Source organism: Orbicella franksi, chromosome 1 (assembly GCF_964199315.1).
Source record: "Orbicella franksi chromosome 1, jaOrbFran1.1, whole genome shotgun sequence".
Classification (NCBI taxonomy): domain Eukaryota; kingdom Metazoa; phylum Cnidaria; class Anthozoa; order Scleractinia; family Merulinidae; genus Orbicella; species Orbicella franksi.
The window spans coordinates 9284254-9304797 of record NC_138145.1 but is presented as its reverse complement, the minus strand read 5'-3'; the positions used below and the strand labels follow the sequence as shown (position 1 = coordinate 9304797).

Below are 20544 nucleotides of genomic sequence, written 5' to 3'. Positions count from 1 at the left end.
AGAGATGGAAAAAACACTGGAAATGAGCGAAGTAACGACATGGAAAGAGATCGCTCTACTTTGAAAACATTTTTTTTGATCAGCTCACATTGCTGACAGGCAGAACGGGCATAGAGCGAGGCGATTCATATAATTCTGTGCACGTTTATCAACCACTTTACGAGTCGCGATCCGTAGTTAGAATCATATCGGGGAAACTAACTTTGTTCCTTCAGATTCTTTCAAGCATGGCAGTGCGATAGGAAGGAATCTCAAATAGGACTGAAGAGGCGAAAAGTTGGCACATTCCCCGGCACCCTACCCCTGAGGACATGTGTGAGCTTAACTGACAAGAACAGTTTCAGAGGTTCTGGGTTTTGTCAAATCCAACTGATAGTCGTTCAAAATGTTCAAGGCTTTCGTGTTCTTCGCTTAATTTTTGCAACATTCAACACAGTCTCTTTTGTCTTTCTTATTTTATTACTGAAAACATTCCTTTGCAGTGAGACTTTTTTATAAAAGTTCCTGTTGAAAATAGAGCGAAACATACGATGTTTATCAAAAACGTTACATTGTCATAACGACAAGATCTATTCTAAAAACTATAGTATTACATATTTATGTAAAAAGAGTAAACGATATCTTAAAGAAGATTAACAAAACTGAAAAGACTTCTATTTTAAACAAATTTCACTTATCAAAACTGTCTTTCTGAACTCTTTTGCAAACCCCCAAAACTCTGCAAAATGATGTCCACAGTTGAAAAAAGGACCTTAATTCGTCCGTTGTTTCAAGGGTCATGTGACATACACTCAAACAGGAATTTCCGGTAACATCATACACCACATAATCACCAGTCCATGTAGCTTGTCATCCAGGTAGAACGAGGAGGAATGGGGAGGAGATATGAAAAGCTTCCTCCTCATTCCGCCTCGTTCCTGAGACTTGCAGCTGATGGCCTTGTCGCTAGCACCACAATTACAACAAAAGGCAAGCTGTTAAATTCTCATTCTCAATTCATTCTTCTTCAATGACCATCTTGCACGAAGATGAAAAAGCCCTACGTTGAAATTTGCTACCGCAGTTTCCATTAAATCCTGCTTAATAAAATTTCTTTGGGTCTTGCAGCAGGTGCCAGTGCGCCACTGGTTTGTTGGCAGTACGCACTTCCCGCCAGTGACCAAGTTCTTTTCCTGTGGCGTGCGCGCCAATTGACACGCAGCCGATAATCATGTTTTCGTGCATGACCGACAGTAGTAGGTCAACTGAGTTCATGGCGTCCATTGCTATGTCGAACGAGACAGCCTCGTTAAACACAGGGTTTAGTGATCCCTTCCTGGTGGAAGTTTTCTTCTTTTTCACGCGTTTCCCTGCCACGAGTAGATAGACTTTAACATATGGATCTACGAGTAAAAAGTAAAGAACAAGAAATTCAAGTCGTTAGCGTCCACCGGCCACAGGAGCCGCGCATCAAAGCAACATGCTTACGTTTACCCTTTCCTATCTTGAGTGAAAAAGCATGGATGTGAAATTTACCGTGGGGATGAAACAAAAGCTACTGAGCTACTGAAGAACAACATCTAGAAGGATGTGACTTTTGAATGGTCAACCTATGTGGGAAATTCAAAGGCTGGTTTTCACTAGCGGATATACATAAGCACTATCAAACAACGTAGATAGACACTGAATGATTTGATGATCACTTGCGCAGAGTTTTTCTTGGAAAATTTCCAACATAAGTCGCCACTTATAACCTTTTATCTGCATCAGCATATGTTGTTTATAATGATGCATATGCGTTAGAGAAAATCACCATTTATGTGGTCGCATTTTTAACTCATGTGAAAATTTTAAGAGACTGATTGTCGGAAAATGCACTTTAGTATGTTTAAATATGACTCTTTCGTGTTTTGTTTTCAAAACATTCGGTCTTTCAGAAAATAGAGCTAAAATATGATACTTATCCCAGTAAAAAGGATGAAAAGGAAATAACTAAGTCAACTTCGTCAACTTCGCAAACCTGATCCTTTAATATTGACCGCTGGCAGATTGCGGGCCTTGATGACAACAACTGTTAGTCTCTCCGCGGACTTGAGGTAACCAAGGGAAACCATCAGTTCTCCTAAAGAAACTTGTTTCTAACAGAAAAGTAAAATAAAACAAACCAATTCATAAATTGCTATGAATGAATCGACCGACTCCGCTCGCACCGTTGATCAAGCGAAGCGGCGGACTGAATTTCTGCCAATGACTGATTTATGGCTGGCGAGACCAAAATCCAGAAGTTGCTGAGGGCGCCATTTATTTCTTTACCGTGTTCAGTTAAGAGATACGTTATATGTCTAACTAAGGAGACCATTATCAGACGGCATTTCAAGTGAGTTTGTTCAATTATAGAGTGGTGAGTTTCATTCCTATATGCACCATGTCCTTGTAATAAATATCAACGCATGCATACCTTCAGACTCGGTCTGATGTCAGTACGAAACACATTGTCTTGAGATAGCGATAAATCAGTCAGCGGTAGAACCACTTGTCCAATCACATCGTGACGTGACGATGAATCAAATGACAGGAACGTCAGCCATAATGTCTGAAGCTGAAGCTCCTTGTAAGTTAACTATGAAAGGACAAAGAACTTAGTTTAGTCTATTATGCCTTAACTAAAAAATGTCGTGAACTTTAATTCCCTATTATTTATGTTCCACCATTGGAGTGACATACCTGTGGACCGGCTTGAAGTTTAAGGCATGCACTACCAACATCCTCAATTTATTTCATGAATTTCCTCTCTTGCATTGTCTAAAGTGGGAATGATATGTACGCTCGCAACGCGTCCAAAGGGCTTTGCATTTTTCCTTACCTCAAATTCGAAAGTCTCATCGAAGCGAGGGTTGGTAGTTTTCTTGTGCACCGTAGATTGCAGTTGATGTCGGTAATCAGGAAGCAGTTGAACGATAACATAAGGGTTACAAGGCTTGCTCCATTCCTTTTCAAGCGGTGACAAATTCAGCGCTTTGACGAGCCTTACCGTGAGAACGGACCGGTGCTGATCAAACTTAACAATAAAATGAGCCTGGCCAAGATTGTGAGAAGAAGAGGCACCATCAGGACTACCCGGAGAGAGAGCATTTTCATCCTCCTGTGCAATGGAGATTACAGAACAACACGTCAGTAGGAGGTAATATTCGGTACCCGGGGGAAACTCCCATATGACAATGTCGGGGATGCTCGTCGGAAAATTTGAATTAAACCCCAAATGGAGACCAATCTTGGTGTGGCTCAAGCTTTATTTGACCCCTAAAAGATACCACTTAAAACGGAAAAGGCTTGATTACCAGCCACTGTTTAAGACAGGATCCCGCATTAGAAGATCGGACTCACGAGACGCGAAAAATTGAGCCTAAATATGGAAATAAGTGCGTTTTTTTTGTGTGATTATTTCTTCCAGTGCACCCTAAAAGATATTCTGACAGCTAAAAATAGTGGCGTTTTGTCATCAACACCCTAAGTGAGACCAGAATCCTTGATTTATGCCCCTAAGTGAGACGACGAGCACGCCCGACCTTTTCATATGGGAGACCCCCTGGGATTCAAAATTGCTAGTGAAAAGTTCAAAATTTGTCCCTGGTGGATATTAATATGCATTTCGGGCAACCCCGCTTTCTTTCGAAGGGTGACGCAAAAGCCAGCGCAAGAAGAAAAACGGCCTGCAGTGCGCTGTTTTTTTTCTTCTTCTGAAGGATTATCAACATCACTTTGTCTGCTTCCCTATAACAGAGCTAAACGAGAATCTTCCACAGTTGCTTACTTTTGACGGAACCTTTGCAGAAGCACTGTGGTTAGTAAATTAAGGTCTGGGAAATATTCTTTCGAAACTCCGACGAAAAGCACCCATCGAGTGACAAGGAATTAAGATATTTCTGTTAGACCCACCTCAGCAATAGTTGTATAAAGACTCGGATCCAGGCTACCCAAATCATCAAAGAACGACGGAGTACTTGGTGACCTGGGAGTCAGTGGGGTGGTTGGACTCCCGGGTACTGGTGAAAAGTCCACGACCGAGCGTCTGTTTAGAAGAGGCTGGACATGAACTTCATGAACCTCACCAACTAAAATAGGAAGTGCGAAACAACAAGTGATCAGTTATAGACATTGCTGTGTCTTGTACCATGGCTCAAGTGTCGTTGTGCTTCGCCTGTGAAACGCAGCGAAACGCGGATCGACTTACCGAGTGTAACAGGCTCACAACTCCACGCGCAGTGCGCCATAACTAGGGAGGGGCGGCTAGGGAGGAGAAACGGCATCGTCAATTAAAAATGAGGTCTTATGGCTGTATGTGCATGCCATTTGGCACGAACACTTGAGCACACAGACTTGAACTGTTAATTGGATTTACTGTTGATCTCTGCTCAAAATGTCTGGAAATTCCGTAAATGGCTAACATTATTAAAGCACTCTTAAAGCTATGATGTATCAGTATAATGTCTCTATAAATCAGTTGCCCCAATCTTATAATAACCCAAATAATGACCTAGAATTTTTGTGTTTCATCAACTACTGTTCCGAAAAAAAAAGGACTTTTTGAGAAACAACACGCATCAACCTACCAGCACTGGATTTGTGTGCACTTGTGAGCGTGTTCTCACTCTCGCTCGCCCCTCTACCTCACTCACCATTATTACTCGAGCGCTTGCTAATTAAAGATTCAGTGGTCAGCATTCCGATCAGATACCCTAAAAATACTTGACGCATACATCAGTCCCGGCCTGTCATATAGGAAATAAGGCAGTTGTACTCAGGCTGAACCTCATTTTCCGTAGCACTGAACTGACTAGAGAAAGAAGCTAAAGTTTGTTGTTTGTTTGACATTTTGTTTGTTTGCATTCTGCCACTTTTGGAGTATCTTACCAGAATAGGGCGGAACAGTTGGCGGTTTAACCGAGGCTTCCAGTCGTTTAGGACTCGGTGGCGTATCCTTAGCCGAACCAGGCCTGTCCCCTTCCGAAGGCGTGCCGATGATAAAACCGTAGTTATAACCCATTTTCCGATTGTCCCGTCGGATGACGTAAGTTTTATACGACAGAACTCCGACGTACACAAGTGTTATAAGCAGCAACAGACCAATCAGAGTGTACGCTATGATCCACAATGCTATAGACATCGTTGGCAATTTTCTTTCTCAAACGTTCCCCCGTAATATCTGTGAAAAGAAATAAGAATTTTTACTTTATCCCACAGTTCAGACATATGATCTTCATATTGTTTTTCGCACTCGCTCGCCGTTTTGTTCCCCTTTCGTGTTTTTTTTTAGAATGAACGCCTGCTACGCCGTCCACATCTAAATGTACATATTAAATATACGAACTCACAACGTGACCAGCTCCCAGTTGGCTTGCATCGGTTCAAGACGGAATTTTTTTCAGGCTTGATGTTAGCCTGTGAACAGGCTCCCGGCAAAGACGGAAAAAAATTCGGCTAGCGCGAAACTGAAGAATTCCGATAGCGAAGCGATCGGGGCGGGACTTCGAGCTCGCCGGGAGCCTGTTCGCAGGCTAGCTTGATGTTCGAAAATGCAAAAGTTGCGTACAAAACTGTGATGATACAAGTTATGTGGCAAACTTGAAAGAAAAGATAGATAAATGCGATCACCATTCATAAAATTCTAAAACAATGGATTTCGTTCAAAGCTTACATATCTCTCTTCTCCTGCACAGTTGTTATAATTATGCCGCGAAGAGTCATCAGAAAAATTCCCTTTCGATGAGGTAGCTGTATAGAGGTGTGTGTACTGTCCGTGTGTAGCGAAATTTTATAATGGAGTAACGACCGATCAAATTGGAGCCCTTATTTATCAGCTGTTTTATATAGAAGGCAGACGATAAGAAAACCTATTGACGAGGAGTTAACCATTTATTACCTAAAAAATTTATTTATTTTCGAAAATAACATGTCATTTTTGTGATCCTTGTAAAAACAACAAAAAATAAGCACCTTGGCGAGGTCAAACATTTTCGCTTCATTAGTATCTAGACACATGTCGTTGACTGCACTTAGCGTCACCTCTCCACAACGATGGGCCAGGATTGTTTTCGTCCATGACCAGCGTGCGACGATTCTGCACATCTTACTCTTACGGGATTTTCTTTACAACGAGTCGCAGTCCCTAGTTAAAGCCCAGGCTGCTTAATCTTCACCATAAAAGGTCCCATAAATGGGGCAGGGCCAATTGTTGCATATTTAATTTCAAAATTTCAAAGTATTTTTAGGGCACGAGTATTTTGTGTTCAGTAAATTTTGTCATCATCCGCTAAATTCCGGAAAAATCTTTTTTATGACTTGAAAAAGGTCGGTGAAGGTCAACATGGCCGACTTACACCAAATGATTTGTGGGCGGATCATAAGTAATTTGGCCTACTGTTAGGAAGGATAATTAGACTTCATATAAGATCCGACGTATTCTCAACATTTAAAATTAGTTTCCTAACGTTATGATGCGAAAACCTCCAATCGGTCGAGAAATCTAAACCCGCGTCTGCCTCTTAGGCTCTTTGGCAATCAGTGACCTCAATACCGTTGTCAGGTCCGAACAGACTGAAGCCGCGCCGAAAGCGGAAGAACAAATTTTTGTGGATATTTCAAATATGGGGCTGGACTAACTGAAATATGGAAAGAACTTCGTGAGGCGACAAGCTTCTCTGGATAGTACCTGAAATCGCATGAAATGATCCCTATTTTGCTGTCGTTTAACTTTTTATTTATAACTCATCATAGAAGAACAACCAGACTAGGACAAAAATTAATGGAAGAGAAATTCTAATTTTTGAATATTTTAATTTTTCATTAATTACTTAATTAATGACCCCAGTCCCGCAACATAAGACTCTAGACTCTCGTTCTCCGGATATCTATTTGTTTTCTGTGAAACTTTTTGAACGTAACTGTCTGCAAATATCTCAAGAAAACAATAAAAGGCTCCGGAAACTCTTACCTTTAAATTTGAATCTTTTTTTTTAGTATAATTTATTAACACACTACAACCTCCGTTAGGCTTTTCCATAAAAAGTCTGAGCCTTGGAATTATAATTATCGAGTCTGGAAATATTTTTTCAGCCAGTCGTTTCTAAAATCCGCTAAAATTCGCTCACTAGTCTCTACCAAAAATATAAAACATCAGCTAATAGTAAAGATAATTCAACTGCTGAACTAAATGAAACATTAAAATTTCGATACTTGGCATTTATATATCAGAACAACAACGGAATTTTTTATCAGTACACAAATTTACTTACCTAGCTAACGAAACACAACCCTTTCCAATCCACAATAGTTGTCATCTTCCAGTATAAAATGCAACTGTTAGCCAAATTTATTTCCCTGTAAGATCGCTGCGTCGGCCAACGGTCTTCAAAACATGCAACCTCGCGAGCGAACAAAGTTTCCAAACCGTCAACCCATAGTCACGGCCAAATATTGCTGTATGTACTGCTTTAGGTTTGGGTGGAAAAAACGCTGGGTGACCGCTTTGCTACCCTATAACAGAAAAGAGATTTGGCCTAGATGAATAAATACAGTAAATGACTGTTCAACGAGACGCCTATTCAAATTTGGAGCGCGTTATTTCACATACAGACAAACAGAGAAAATCTGACTTGACCTTTTTGACTCGCAGGGCGTATCAAATGCCCACGTCACGAATTTAACGGGAATGCATGCGTTGCCAATTTCCGATAACAACAGGATGCCAAAAATATTGTAGGGAAAATATTTCAGAAAAGGGTGTTTTTGGGCCCTTGAAAAGCAAAATTTGATAAAGCTTACAGGGTTTGTTGACTTTTTTAACAGTTGTTTTGGATTGATATTTTCGAGTAGCGGTTTTTCCGCGTCACTGGGCACATATCAACGGACTTTTTGTTTATCAGCAGTAGCTAACATTCACATTGCTTTGTTTATGTTTAGTGAACTGTGACTTACTTCAACAACAAGCGACGCTTTCATGATTCTCGAGGTTATTTTTCGGGGAAGTGAACAGAAAACCTTCTGGAACCGGGGTATCTAACTTCAAGGGAAAATGGGAGCAATTAAACGGGATGAATGAAAACAAGTTTTATACTTCTACAAAATTGAACCGTTTATCGCGCTGCAGTGTTCCCAGCAAGGGACGCCAAAACTAAAAGAGCATAATAAAATTTGTCTTTTAATGGTATTCTGGAAGAAGCGTGAATATCTATTCCTTACAAATGCTGTTTTGTACCAATTTTAGAGCGGCCTTTTCTTAGGCTGTCCAACAAAGTGCTATTTCACATTTTTTTTTCCGATTTCGAACAACTGCTTACTGTATCTACTTTTATTTCTGTTGTTCCAATTCGCAGGCCACAATATTCTTTAGCTATGAAAACCTGCCTTGGGGGCAAAAAGCACCACCCCTACCCCCAAGAGTTAAAGAGCTTGCTCTCAGGATAATCAAAAGCTTGAGGGACTGTCAGCTTCTATCAAAACACTTCATAATACGCTCTCATGTGTTTTGACTTTTTTTTTTTTTTACGGGAAACCCTACTAGCTGCTTCGGAATACAGTGCAGCTCAGATATATCCGAACCAAAATATACGCGTAATTCGCGTCAGCCCAATACGCGTATACGCACATACGCGTATGCATATACGCACATACGCGTATGCATATACGCACATACGCGTATACAGTATATACGCGTATACCTGATTAGTATGTATGAGCTAACCTATTGTTTTTTCTTTTCTTAACAAGACATTGTTGTTTTCAATGGCTTGACTGCTTGCCACAGAGCGAGAAAGAGTTTTCTTTATTTTGAATACGCGTATACTGTATACGCGCGTATGCCTTCAGACTAGAGTTACTAGGAAAATGTTGGCTGAAACTAACATTTTGCAATTGGGCACTTGACAGAAAATTAACTGACTGAATATAATTAAAAGAGAGAGTATTTTGCCGTTAAATCAAAAATTTACCGCTTTGGTTTTGTCAAATAGAACCTACACGCTTCAACAGTCCCATCTTCATGAAGCAAACACAACCGAATGAACTTTTTTTCGACACAAAGTAAACACGGTCCAAGCAAGCGCGCCACTTGGAAACGTGTGCCGAAACACAGAACTTTTTCTTGAAGAAAATTAAAAATAACAAAATGTGAGCGGCGCACCATAGAAACTTCAGTAAACAATTCTTTCGTCGTGGAAAGAGTATTTTACCATTTGCAACGGTTTGTGTCAGATATAACCGGAGATATTCTTTTCTCGACAAGGTCTTCGGAACGCTTCAAACAATAAACATTCTCGCAAGCGACTTGCCGACGCATGCCGAAACACAGAACTTTTCCTCGAAGAAAAAATAACTAAACGTGAGCGACGCGCCAGTGAAACTTTGATAAACAATTATTTGGCTAAAGAAAGAGCATTTTACCGTTTGAATAAACGATTTGTGTCAAATATAACCGGAGATATAATTTTTTCGGCAAGGTCTTCGGAACGCTTCAAACGATGACCATCTCGCAAGCGACTTGCCGACGTATGCTTAAACACAAAACTTTTCCTTGAAGAAAAAAATAACTAACCGTGAGCAGCGCGCCATAGAAACTTTGATAAACTAATATTTAGCTAAAGAAAGAGCATTTTACCGTTTGAATGAACGATTTGTGTCAAATAAAACCGGAGATGTCATTTTTTCAACGAAGATCTTAAGAATGGTTTAGACAATAAACACTTTCCAAACGACTTGCCGACGCGTGCCGAAACGCAGAACTTTTCCTTGAAGAAAAAATAACTAAACGTGAGCGGCGCACCATAGAAACTTTAATAAACAATTTTTTCGTCAAGGAAAGATTATTTTACCATTTGAATGAATGACCTGTGTCAAATATAACCGGAGATATCATTTTTTCGACGAGGATCTTCAGAACGCTTAATTCAGACAAACATTTCGCAAACGACTTGCCGACACGTGCCGAAACACAGATCTTATCTTGTAAAAACATTAAGTTCACGTGTTAAAATAGGGAGTTCAAGCGACGGTTTCAATTTTCTTCCCGTTTTGGTAGCTTAAGATCAAGCAAGTGTTAATAAACGGTAGTTTGTCGGTGAATTTGCGAAGTGAATCGAAAACTCGAAACATGATAGCTTTCATTGATCGGCAGGACGTTTTAACAACATGCAAATTTCGCTTTGAAGCCTTTTTCATTCCCAGAAATGTAATGTCCTTTGTTTAACAAACACTGCTTCACATAAAGAAACTTGTGGGAATGCATAACAAAGAGACATATACGCGCGTATATACGCGCATATGTGCGCGTATATACGCGTATATGTGCGCGTATTAACATACGCGTATACGCAAAACACGCTCGTATAATACGCGTATGCGTAGTTCGTATATATCTGAGCTGCACTGTATGAGCTTTTGTTATAGCTGTAACAACTACGCGCTACTCTACGAAGCTAAATATGAAATAAATGGGCGCTGAAAGGGTGCAATTGGGAACTCAAGACGCTATTTCGTTTATTTCAAAACAATGCATATATAAAATCTATAAATCTGCGCAATATGAAATACAACTACAAAATTACATAATAATTTGTTCAGTTACCGCATATAAATAGTACTCTTAAAATTCAAATGTCACACGTCAAATTGCACAAATGTATAAACAATCGAAAAACACTGTTTACAATTCAAGCTCATATCTTCCACTCTGTTGGAATACTGGAAATCTAAAAATTATGGAGGAAAAAAGACAACTCTGTCTTGTTTGTCCTGCAAGATACAAACAACTGTTTTTTGCTCCTTCATAACGCAATTGTTTGTGATGTGACGTTGCGTGACACATCACGCTTCAACAGGCAAGCCCAAATGCCTATTGGATCAAAGACATTCCTTGTCCATGGACAACATTCAAATCTGTTGGCTGCTGTCAAACAAGTCATCTTCACTGAGTCCACCATTGGGATTGATTCAAGTCAACTTGATCTCACACCTCTTTTTACAAGGTACAGTTTTGTGTGATTCCAATCTCTCTCGGTGTTCTGGAGATAGTGAAGGCTGGAGCACAACGTTTGCTGCTTGTGCGATATACTCGAGGATTGTAGGACCCAGGACCTGGGACGGGCTCTGGTGAAGAAGCAAAACACAACATGTCAACATTAAATTTGGAAGTCTGGGTTTTTGAGGATACAGTATGGTTAAAATGTTATGAAGAAGACGAAGAGCATCAAGTATTCATTTTCAATCAATCAATCAATCAATCAATCAATCATTTAATCAATCAGTCAGTCAGTCAGTCAGTCTGTCTGTCTATCAATCAAGAAACTACTAAATGACTATTTAGTCTACATGTATGACAGCTGTTAGTCAAATAAACAACAATTCAACAAGACAGTCAACATTTTCAGATACAGGGCTTAGCATACAGGTTACAGTCTTCTGTGCTCATGAACATATATTTCACAAACAAGCAGTTGAAAGAGTAAAGGCTGACCTCTTGCCATCCAAAACACAGCCCCACCCCTTCTGCCTTGTTGAATTGTGTATGATGGTGACTTGTTCATGCACTTTTCCTTTGCCTTGTTGTAATTGTATTGGTTTGGAGCTGGTTCATCCTCTGCACCTGTGCAAAATATATTTAAACATGATCACTACTCATTATCATTTTTGATCCCAGGCTCGATTCTCTATACTGAGTACAGCTATAAATTTATTGCAATATCAATTGTGAAAATTGTTTCGAATAAAAAAGAATGTGAAAAAGTTGAATTTGCTGGTGTTTATATGTAGCATACAACATACTATTCCACGACTAGTTTCATCAGTCAGTGTCATTGACATGCTATGGCAATGTCAGGGGCATGACAAGATGTTTCCCGGAACAAATTCCAAAGCTAACTCAGCTTAAAAGAGTGTTTCCATTTTAACTGCCAGATATATGTACTTGTACACGTTCTATTAAACCTTAATAAATTGGTGACAATAGGTCACAACCATATCTCTTAAATAACAAATTCCTTAATCTCATCACCTGCCCATACATACAGGAATGAAACATTGGTCGCTAAGAATTGCACTTGCAACCACTTGTTAAGGACTATATGTGTTATACATAGGTGGCCACAAGCAGAAATTATCAACAATTTATTAACCAAGAGTATTTACAGGAAAATCTTACTCCAAGAACTTCTCATATCAATCCGGCAAGGCCGAGGTTTGAGATTTTCCCATAAAGACTGAATGTCCGAGGTTAATAAGTTCTTTAAGTATATGGTTTTTGCTTTGGTTTTACAGGCTTGCATCTCTTGTGGGCATTATGGGAGAATAATGCCCTAGAATTTAAGCCAATCAGAGCATGCATTTATGATATCGGCTACAAACACGAGCCATAAAATAACTCAATTTAACTTCAATATGCATTCTTAGCTGATTGCTGAAATGTGAACTTACCTTTCTTGGATATACAGAATTCTCCCCTCTTGCCAAATGTGTGTGACGGAGACTCTGGCAAGGTAAACTGGGGGCTACCAACAGTAGTTCTTGAGGTGTAGTGAGCTGGAGATGGCCAGGTATACTGAAATACAAAACAAAACTATTATCAATGCAATGCCACACCATGAAGCAAAATAAATTTATTATTTTGTGTGATAGAACACCAGGAAAGATAAACACAGTATGCAATTAAAAATCAGCGACAAATATTTATTCGTGACCATTCATTCATGGTCTAAGCTTGATTACCAACCGCTGTTTTGGCAGACCCAAAAGAGCGGCGGAAATCGAGCCTATTTGTGCTTTTTATCTCTACTCTTGTTTGCTAGTGATATGTTGAAAAATTAATCACAGGTCGGTCTTAAATTCTTTGAAGCCCAGTTTCATGTTGTTAAAATTACAAACAATATAGTGTTTTATCTCACCCTGCTATCAAAGTTTGCCCTGTATGTCCAGATATCAGGACTGGCAATCCATTGTTTGGTCCATGCTACTCTATCACCCCCTTTATCTGTTGTGAAAAAAAAAAAAATCATGACAATAAAATAAACTTTGTCACCCAGTAGTATTCAGACTGCAACTTTTCTTTTACTGTTGCTACACTGTATTTTGGATTATGCGACCAGTAGGTCTGTTAAGAATCTTCAAAATTGATATTTATATTAATATTGCTTGCTTCATTTGTCTTCAAAAGATCACACAATCTTTTGAAACTTTACATAAAAATTTATTGTTCGCACTGTATACATGTAATTCCAGGATTTGAAATTTGAAAATTTAGCTAAGTACTAGAAAAATGTACAAGACATCTACATGTACCACATTTAACAGGACAAATTAATACTACGACCTTTACGTGAGACCAGATGTAAAACCCTTCATAAAATATTAATCACACATTCATTTTATCTACAGCTGAATTCATACAATTTCACAAGAAAACGTTTTATAGTTATCCAGAGTTCAAAGAAACAGCTGCAAAAGCATTTCAGAGATGAGTTGATAACATGCTGTTAATGACATATAAATCATATCACTGGACAAATTTCTAATTTTGATCCACAGATAACATTTTTTGTGCACCATCTTTGCTTCTTTGTCAAATATTGCCTTTAAAAACTACTCAAAAATTTAAAAAAATGTAAAAACATATAAGCCATAAAAAATACGTGTTATGAAATATAACAATTACCTTTTTCTGGCTGAGTCTTGGGTCTCATTGTATAAGATGGTGATGACGTTACCCAAGGTAGACTTGTAGGGGGGTCATAGGTTGTAGGTTTAGGACCCGTCAAGTCTAGCCGCATTGGAGGGCGTGACTGTAAACATTCTTCTAGACCTAGCATGCAGACAGAGTTAAATCCAGTTAACGTATTTTTGCAAACCTTACATGTAAATGCTGTTAAATTTTGGTGCATACTATATTAAACACACAGGATAATAACATTGTGCATACAGTTTTGTAACTTTCATTTTAGCGGGGCTCCGGCAGCCCAAAGGGTTGCCAAGCGGAGCCCCATACTCATATGGGAAAGAAAAGAAAACCCACTAATGAATTTTCTCATGGTTATCAAGGCTACCGGTATTGTTTGTGGGCGCGTACGCACAACGATGGTGACGGCGACAGAGTTGCGCAAGATGGCAGCCATATTCCAAATAATAGTTTGACAGAGACATACAGCCTTGGTTTACACTGTACTTCTCTGATATTGGACATCCATGTTATGATCAATTGACACCTGTCAAAACAACGTATCTGCTGACCAGTATCACGTGACATTATCGCAGGCTCAAGTTTAGAGCTCATTGAGGTCACATGGTTTTTTTAAGTTGATTGCTGACCAAATACCGGTTTTCGATTGGATCGCGGGCTCATGTCATGTTAACTTACAGAAAACAGGGCCGGGTTGTTTGGAAGCCGGTTAACCCTAACCCAAGAATAAAAGTTGACCGTGTTATAACTTTGACTTCTATACAAATGTTTTTCGCTGCTTTGTTTTGTGTATAGTGTGATTATAAAACTTAAAACAGAAGGCCAAACAATATACAGAAAACCTCACCTCAAAGTTACAAAACTCAAATCAAATTTCTACCTTATCCTGGGTTAGCATAATCAGGCTCTGAAACAATCTGGCCCAAGAGTTACTCTTTTAGACTGGCCTAAATCTGTATATTAGACTTAATGAAAGAAACTGTTTGTCCTGGTATGCATAGTCAAGTACAGCTGTACTTCTAAATATATAGAGATCTTAGTTACCATTACATTATCTGCCACAAAATAGGTTTTAGTGTATAATAAAATTATAATGAATTGGACTAAAAACTCAAAAAAGAATATATCTTATGCTAAGTTAGAACTACATAAATTATGAAAGATAGTAAAGTTATTCCAAGAATGTAAAACATAACTTTGACTTCCGTCTTACTTGCAAAGTTTTCATCCTCTTTTTCCTCAAAAAATACGTTTGGGGCATTTTTGGACTGATCCCTCCTGCAAATGACAAATTTCGGGAATTTGTGCCGCGGTTAACAAACCCTGATCAAACATCCAACATTAAAATTCATTAAGCTTAAGTTTAATTAATGCACATGGCTGTTTTAAGATCTTTTTCACAAAGTAGCTAAAAAAGACTGAAACAAAGGAAAATTCAGGAACTTACCGTCCAACCAAGCTAACTGTGGCTAATTTGGCAGGAACTCTGGATCGATATGTCCTTGATAACGTGCCAACCTGCGGAGGAATCGCTGGCAACGCAGAAATGTGCGATTTCGCTTTCAGCAGAGAAGGCGCGAATGTGTACGTGAGTTTGCCAGCCGGCTTCGCGGCATCTGGCGAGGAATTGAAAGCAGGCATCAAGTGTCCTCTACACTCCGCATATTAAGACACTTTGGAAAACTGTGGCGTTTGGAGAAATTGCCAAAAAGATGTCGTCTCGGCGCGTCCAAAAGAACAACAGTGTCTTACAATCAACACGGCGGTGTCAAGGTCTCCAAGGAAAGTCACGTGACAACGGAGCGCGTAAAATCAGGAATGGCCGATGGGAACTGACGTCTGATGAAAGGGCGAACGGAAGAAATGGAATAACTTTCTTTTTCCACAAATTTAACCTTTCTTGTTTCTTTTCGATTTATTATTACCTTTTGAATTGTCTTCTAACATAGCTAACCATTTCTGTAAGGTTTTCCTTGATTTGAAGGTAATTTTGAACATTCCATTAAAAATGACTCTAATCATAACGGTAGCCCGCGAACGAAGACGTATTTCCGGCTGTCGTTTGTCTCCGCCGAAAAAAACGTTTGGGAACTCGATTTCAGTGACGTTTCGGTTTTTTCGTTAATTTTTCTCGCCGGGTGAAACAAGTGCCGAAACAATCGGATGCTCTCGGATTTAATGGTGGTCTCCCTGAATACTTTTTAGTCTGAAGTCTGTAACAGAAGACCCTCTACCGAGCTTCGTCGTAGCGTTAAACTTGTGTATCGAATTCGAAGTTAAAATTTTGAAAATAGATAGTCTTGGGCACATTCGAGATGCTTTTTAGTTTACAAATTTTCATAGCAGACCCAATATAAGAGCGTTCCTCGCCAAACTGCTGATTGCATGTGTAGGCACAGTTCCCTCGGGAGCAGTTACATTTTTCAATCGTGGAAACCCTGACTAAACCAGATGCCCAAGATTCATTTAAAACATCGTATCAAAAATAAGTGTTTTAAATTTAGTTTTTGGCGCAAAGGCCTTGATTAAAGAGTCTTGGAATCTATCCAGCTGAAATTTACACATGACAGCTCACAATGTATACATGTTTGATCAACCGTTTCTTTTGACGCCAAGATGTTGTCATCTGAGTTTATTTGTCGAAAAACCGAAAACATTTAGACAATAGGCTGTGCTGTTTATTTCAGGAAAGCCACATTTTTCTCAATACTTTTGCGATTATTTGTATTTAGCAGACCTGAAATCGGCTACAGGGCATCGAACAGATGTCCTTGCTTTCCGCTAAACGTGGCTGATATTTATTTAAAATATTATCGAGCTAACGGTGTAGAACGAGAATAGAATGCAAATTGTATTAAAGGTACAAACATCAATTGAATAATCGATACTTCTCTTAGCTTTGCACGCACTTCGATTTGTTTAGTTTCCACTCTATATTTTTCCTGTTTATGGTCTATGATCATGTTTGGATGTATTACAACCGAATACTGACGTCTGTCTAAGCGGGTAGAAAAAAGATATGCATTGGCTCACGACTGCTGGTTTCACTTGAGAGGACAAAGAATTTCACGCGTCCTTGCACGAATATGAGTTAGAACTCTTTTCTCTTTAAAGGCTTTAAAATAATGCTAAGATATGTTTTTCTGTCAGTTCTAACGGGCCAATGGTATGTTCCAAGCAAGTCCAAATGAAATGTGCCGCTGTTGTTCAGGAAACCAGAAAACTTCATACAAAGTTACTTCACGTCCGTGAACTGACTAATGCGAGTAACTTTATGGGGCGCTTTTTTTACGGCTCAGTTGTCATAAAAAATTTAGTTTTGTTTACGTCGAATAAAGAATTATTTCCCAAGTTCCCGATCGAGAACCTCATTAACAGTTCAATTTCAAGTTAATACTGAAAAGATTTGTCAAAAACTTTCAAAAGGTCCAAAAGTACTACAGATATGGGTGTACAGCTATGTTGAGGTCTAAACCACCCTTATCAATTAAAAGCATCTAAGGGTTTCTCGAACATTTTGCACTTTCTTCGATATGTACAAAGTGATATTAAATAAAAACACCCTTACCGATTTTGACGTTAAACTAACTTCTTTAAATATCGGCCAGTGGTGAAATTGAACTAAGAAATGTATTCCGCAACACAATCAAGAAAACACAGGTCTCTATCAACGCCGAGCTCCTGAAGCCAAGCGTGGCAAAGCCGTGAATCACACTCAATAGATTTTGCGCGTCTGTCTTAAAATGCAAAACTCTAGAGGAAAAAACTTCTGAAGCGTAAAGGAATTTTATACTCCCTTCAGTTATATTGGGCAGCCAATACGAAGTCGTTTCTCTTCACGGTATCTGCCTTTTTGTAAAGAAAGGCTTCTTTCGCAGCAAGAAACCGGAAAGCACTTATTTCTTCGAGCTTGTTGCTTTATTTTTTTCCACGAAAAAGTAAGGTCTTTTGTTTAAAAGACAAGTGAAGCGTAAAAACTGTAACAAGGCCGACCTGTTTTGTTTATCATCCTTCCCAGTGGATAAATTATGATAAGTTAATGCGTGAGAAGGAACTGTAATGATGATGCACTTTTTGGCGCTTATCTTTTTTTCTAAAATGCATCAGGTCTTGTAAGGGACTGAACCTCCGAACGTAGACGTATTTCTGGCTGTCACTTGTCGCCACCGAAAATGCTATGTAAGCTCGATCAAGTTGACGCAGAATATTGATTTATTTCACGCTTGAAATACGTATTTTGCATTTGACACGACAATTTAAATATACCGATTATATTACGAACACCAAACATTATGCAAACTTTGAAGCTGGTGCTGCGAAGTGGAATATGATCGAATTTTATTCAAAATAAATTTCATGTAAGTACAACTGAAGCAACATATAATATTGATGATGGATTCATGAAGCACGAGATAACGAAACAGTGAAAAGTGCAATTTTTTAGAAGACTGTATTCATTGATTCTCTTAACACAATATTTCCTGATGACTGTTTCAGTCTACTTTTCTGTTTGGTAACACCGATTTGTAACTATATAATTTCAATAATTTACGTCCTGGCAAGCACACGAACAAAGCTTAACTTGTTCGTCAACGAATTTAAAAGCACAAATTATGACATCGCCGATACGTGAGTAATAATAATTATAATGTCTTTTAACACGCCAATGTTTCAGCCAAGGCCGAGATCAAAAAAGCTGACAGTAACACGTCTATGTCTTAAGTGTATACGTATATGTCTTAAGTGTTCTTGATATTTTTCAGTCAGTTCTGGATGTTCTGGCCGTACAGAATTCTCCGTACATATTCCAGATTTTCTTTGGGTGTGTTATGTTCCATTGCTAGGTTTTCCTTTGAAGGTTTTGTTTTACATATTTTATTTCTGGCAACACAAAACATGCTACTTCAGTATAGGAATACCCCCACAAGACCTACACCTAAAACAGATATATCAAAAAACAAGAAACGTCAAAATAAAGAAACAAAACATCAAAAGAAAGATCAAAAGACAAGAAACATTCTTTGGCAAAACAAGTGCGGTCCCCTTGCTAAAAAATAATTTGGACCAGTACTGCTATAAGGCTGACTATACTTGCTGGTTAACAAGGTTTTCAATCGACAAGGAGCACGCGCGCTGAGCCCAAAAAGGAATAAAGATACCATTAGGTAATTAACCTCCTCTTCGGTCCTAATTACTTGTCACCTGGCTGTCCGCATTGTGCTCGAGTATTGTGTGAATTTTATCTTGCTTAGTACAACAGCCTGATTTCTTCGCGCTTTCTGACATTTACTATAGTGTGAGTGGATATCCGGACAAAATGACCATTGTACGACATAAAAAAGGACTTCAACTACGTTTACGTGACTGTTGATCATGGCTCATGCCCATCGCGATGAGAATAGTTATTTTGGGCGGCTGATGTTTCCTTGCATTTGAATTCAACAATTTTAGAGTTGTATTTTGTACATATCACGACAAATTGAGACTTTTAAAAGGAAAACCTTGCTAAATCTTTACATCAATTGTAAAAAGTTGCAAAAAAATTCCACCCTTTGTGATGTGAATATCATTTAATTACACTTCTTCTTTTAAATAGACCTTTTGTCTGGTGACACTAAGCACAACCTTGACGAAAAAAGATTTTAATACAAAAATTATATTATTGAATAAATAAAATAGACCACCATCTACTGGTAGTGCTTGGTAGATGCCATAGTAAAAATGGTCATGGGAAAAAAATCAGAAGCATATCACCTTTTCACTGAATAAATCAAAAAATCGCTCACTTGACTTTTTTTACTAAAAAAAGCCAGAGACTGCTGCAACGTTTTATCGATTCAATCTCGCTGGCACAAGAGTCCAGGTAAACCTTGAAGGTTTCTGCCAACTCACCAGAAACTCTTTCAAATACAACTTCCTCTCTCAATTCTTTTCCCGAGGCACAAATCTTCCTTATGTTCATAACCGAGAGCTTCTTCGCCTTATAGACGCCATTTTGAACAGGTTTGTTTTGCGAGAGATTCACGCGAGGAGTTCGCGAAAAGCGCGCTATTCAGAATTTCTTTATATGGGCAAAAATTAGAAGAGTGATTTTCATTGGTCGGGAATAATCGGCAGCATAGTTTGGAACAGATAAGGGAAGTTAAACGCTTCTAGGTGATATGCTTCTGAAAAAAATATATTGTACGATAAAAAAATGATCCCTCTTGTATATTTCGAGCTTCTTATTATGCCTTATACCAGAGGCAAAATGCAAATCTGTAGCTAATGTAAGTCGCGGTCGTGTTCTTTTAAGGTAAACCGTTTCAACCGCAACCAGTTTGGGTTGATAGGGTTGACGTTTCTCAACAAAACACTTTTCCAACCGTTTTCGGTTGACACGCGGTCACTCGTGAGACTAGTCATTACTTGAGCTACAGTCACGCGCCATAATCACGCAAATGCTTTTTCAACTGCGTTTCAACTTGTTTTGAGGGCGGTTTAAAAAGTTGATTAACCAAACAAACCAAAAACGAGTTTTCCCCGATAAAGGTAGAACAGGAAAATTCCCATCTAACCCAAACAACCAGAAACGGTTTATCCCAATAGAGCACGACTTTGGTGTTCACTCTAGGACCTTGGAAATTGTAATGCAAATTGTTTTAGCTGTCATGCTGCTGATTTTAAGGTGTATCTAATGACTCATTTTAATGGTTTCTTTTTTTTTTTTTTACCGTTCTACACGTCCCGTGCAAGGTGGAAAAATTTTAACCAAAGGTTTGTAACCTACTTTTGCTTAAATGTCGTCGGAAACAGCTCTTTCTTGCTAAATGCGACTTAGTTTTCAATTCTTAAATAAATCATTTTTT

General features: G+C 38.8%; 2 protein-coding genes across 2 annotated transcripts; both read right to left on the bottom strand.

Moving 5' to 3' along the window:
* Positions 1–2: 2 nt before the first annotated feature.
* Positions 3–17508, bottom strand: LOC145488380 (synaptotagmin-6-like). The gene is made up of 8 exons (XM_081467239.1): positions 17265–17508; positions 7272–7512; positions 4891–5182; positions 3916–4091; positions 2843–3121; positions 2438–2599; positions 2000–2117; positions 3–1382 (listed from the first exon to the last, which is right to left on the bottom strand). Exons 3-8 carry the CDS (start codon positions 5141–5143, stop codon positions 1081–1083), a joined length of 1290 nt encoding a protein of 429 aa, XP_081323365.1. The 5' UTR covers positions 5144–5182; positions 7272–7512; positions 17265–17508; the 3' UTR covers positions 3–1080.
* On the bottom strand, positions 10485–17235 carry LOC145488388 (protein STPG3-like). The gene is made up of 7 exons (XM_081467246.1): positions 15144–17235; positions 14910–14974; positions 13676–13822; positions 12909–12994; positions 12442–12565; positions 11486–11614; positions 10485–11118 (listed from the first exon to the last, which is right to left on the bottom strand). The coding sequence occupies exons 1-7, from the start codon at positions 15335–15337 to the stop codon at positions 10991–10993; spliced, it is 873 nt and encodes a 290-aa protein (XP_081323372.1). The 5' UTR covers positions 15338–17235; the 3' UTR covers positions 10485–10990.
* Positions 17509–20544: the final 3036 nt, after the last annotated feature.

Coding starts and splice junctions, on each gene's coding strand:
- LOC145488380 (XM_081467239.1), bottom strand. CDS start 5,143: ATGTCTATAGCATTGTGGATCATAGCGTACACTCTGATTGGTCTGTTG. Junction 2,600..2,842: donor ATGAGACTTTCGAATTTGAG/GTAAGGAAAAAT, acceptor GTCCTTTCATAG/TTAACTTACAAGGAGCTTCA. Junction 1,383..1,999: donor GGTCAATATTAAAGGATCAG/GTTTGCGAAGTT, acceptor TTTTACTCGTAG/ATCCATATGTTAAAGTCTAT.
- LOC145488388 (XM_081467246.1), bottom strand. CDS start 15,337: ATGCCTGCTTTCAATTCCTCGCCAGATGCCGCGAAGCCGGCTGGCAAA. Junction 12,995..13,675: donor CAAGACTCAGCCAGAAAAAG/GTAATTGTTATA, acceptor TTTTCACAACAG/ATAAAGGGGGTGATAGAGTA. Junction 11,615..12,441: donor ATTCTGTATATCCAAGAAAG/GTAAGTTCACAT, acceptor TATTTTGCACAG/GTGCAGAGGATGAACCAGCT.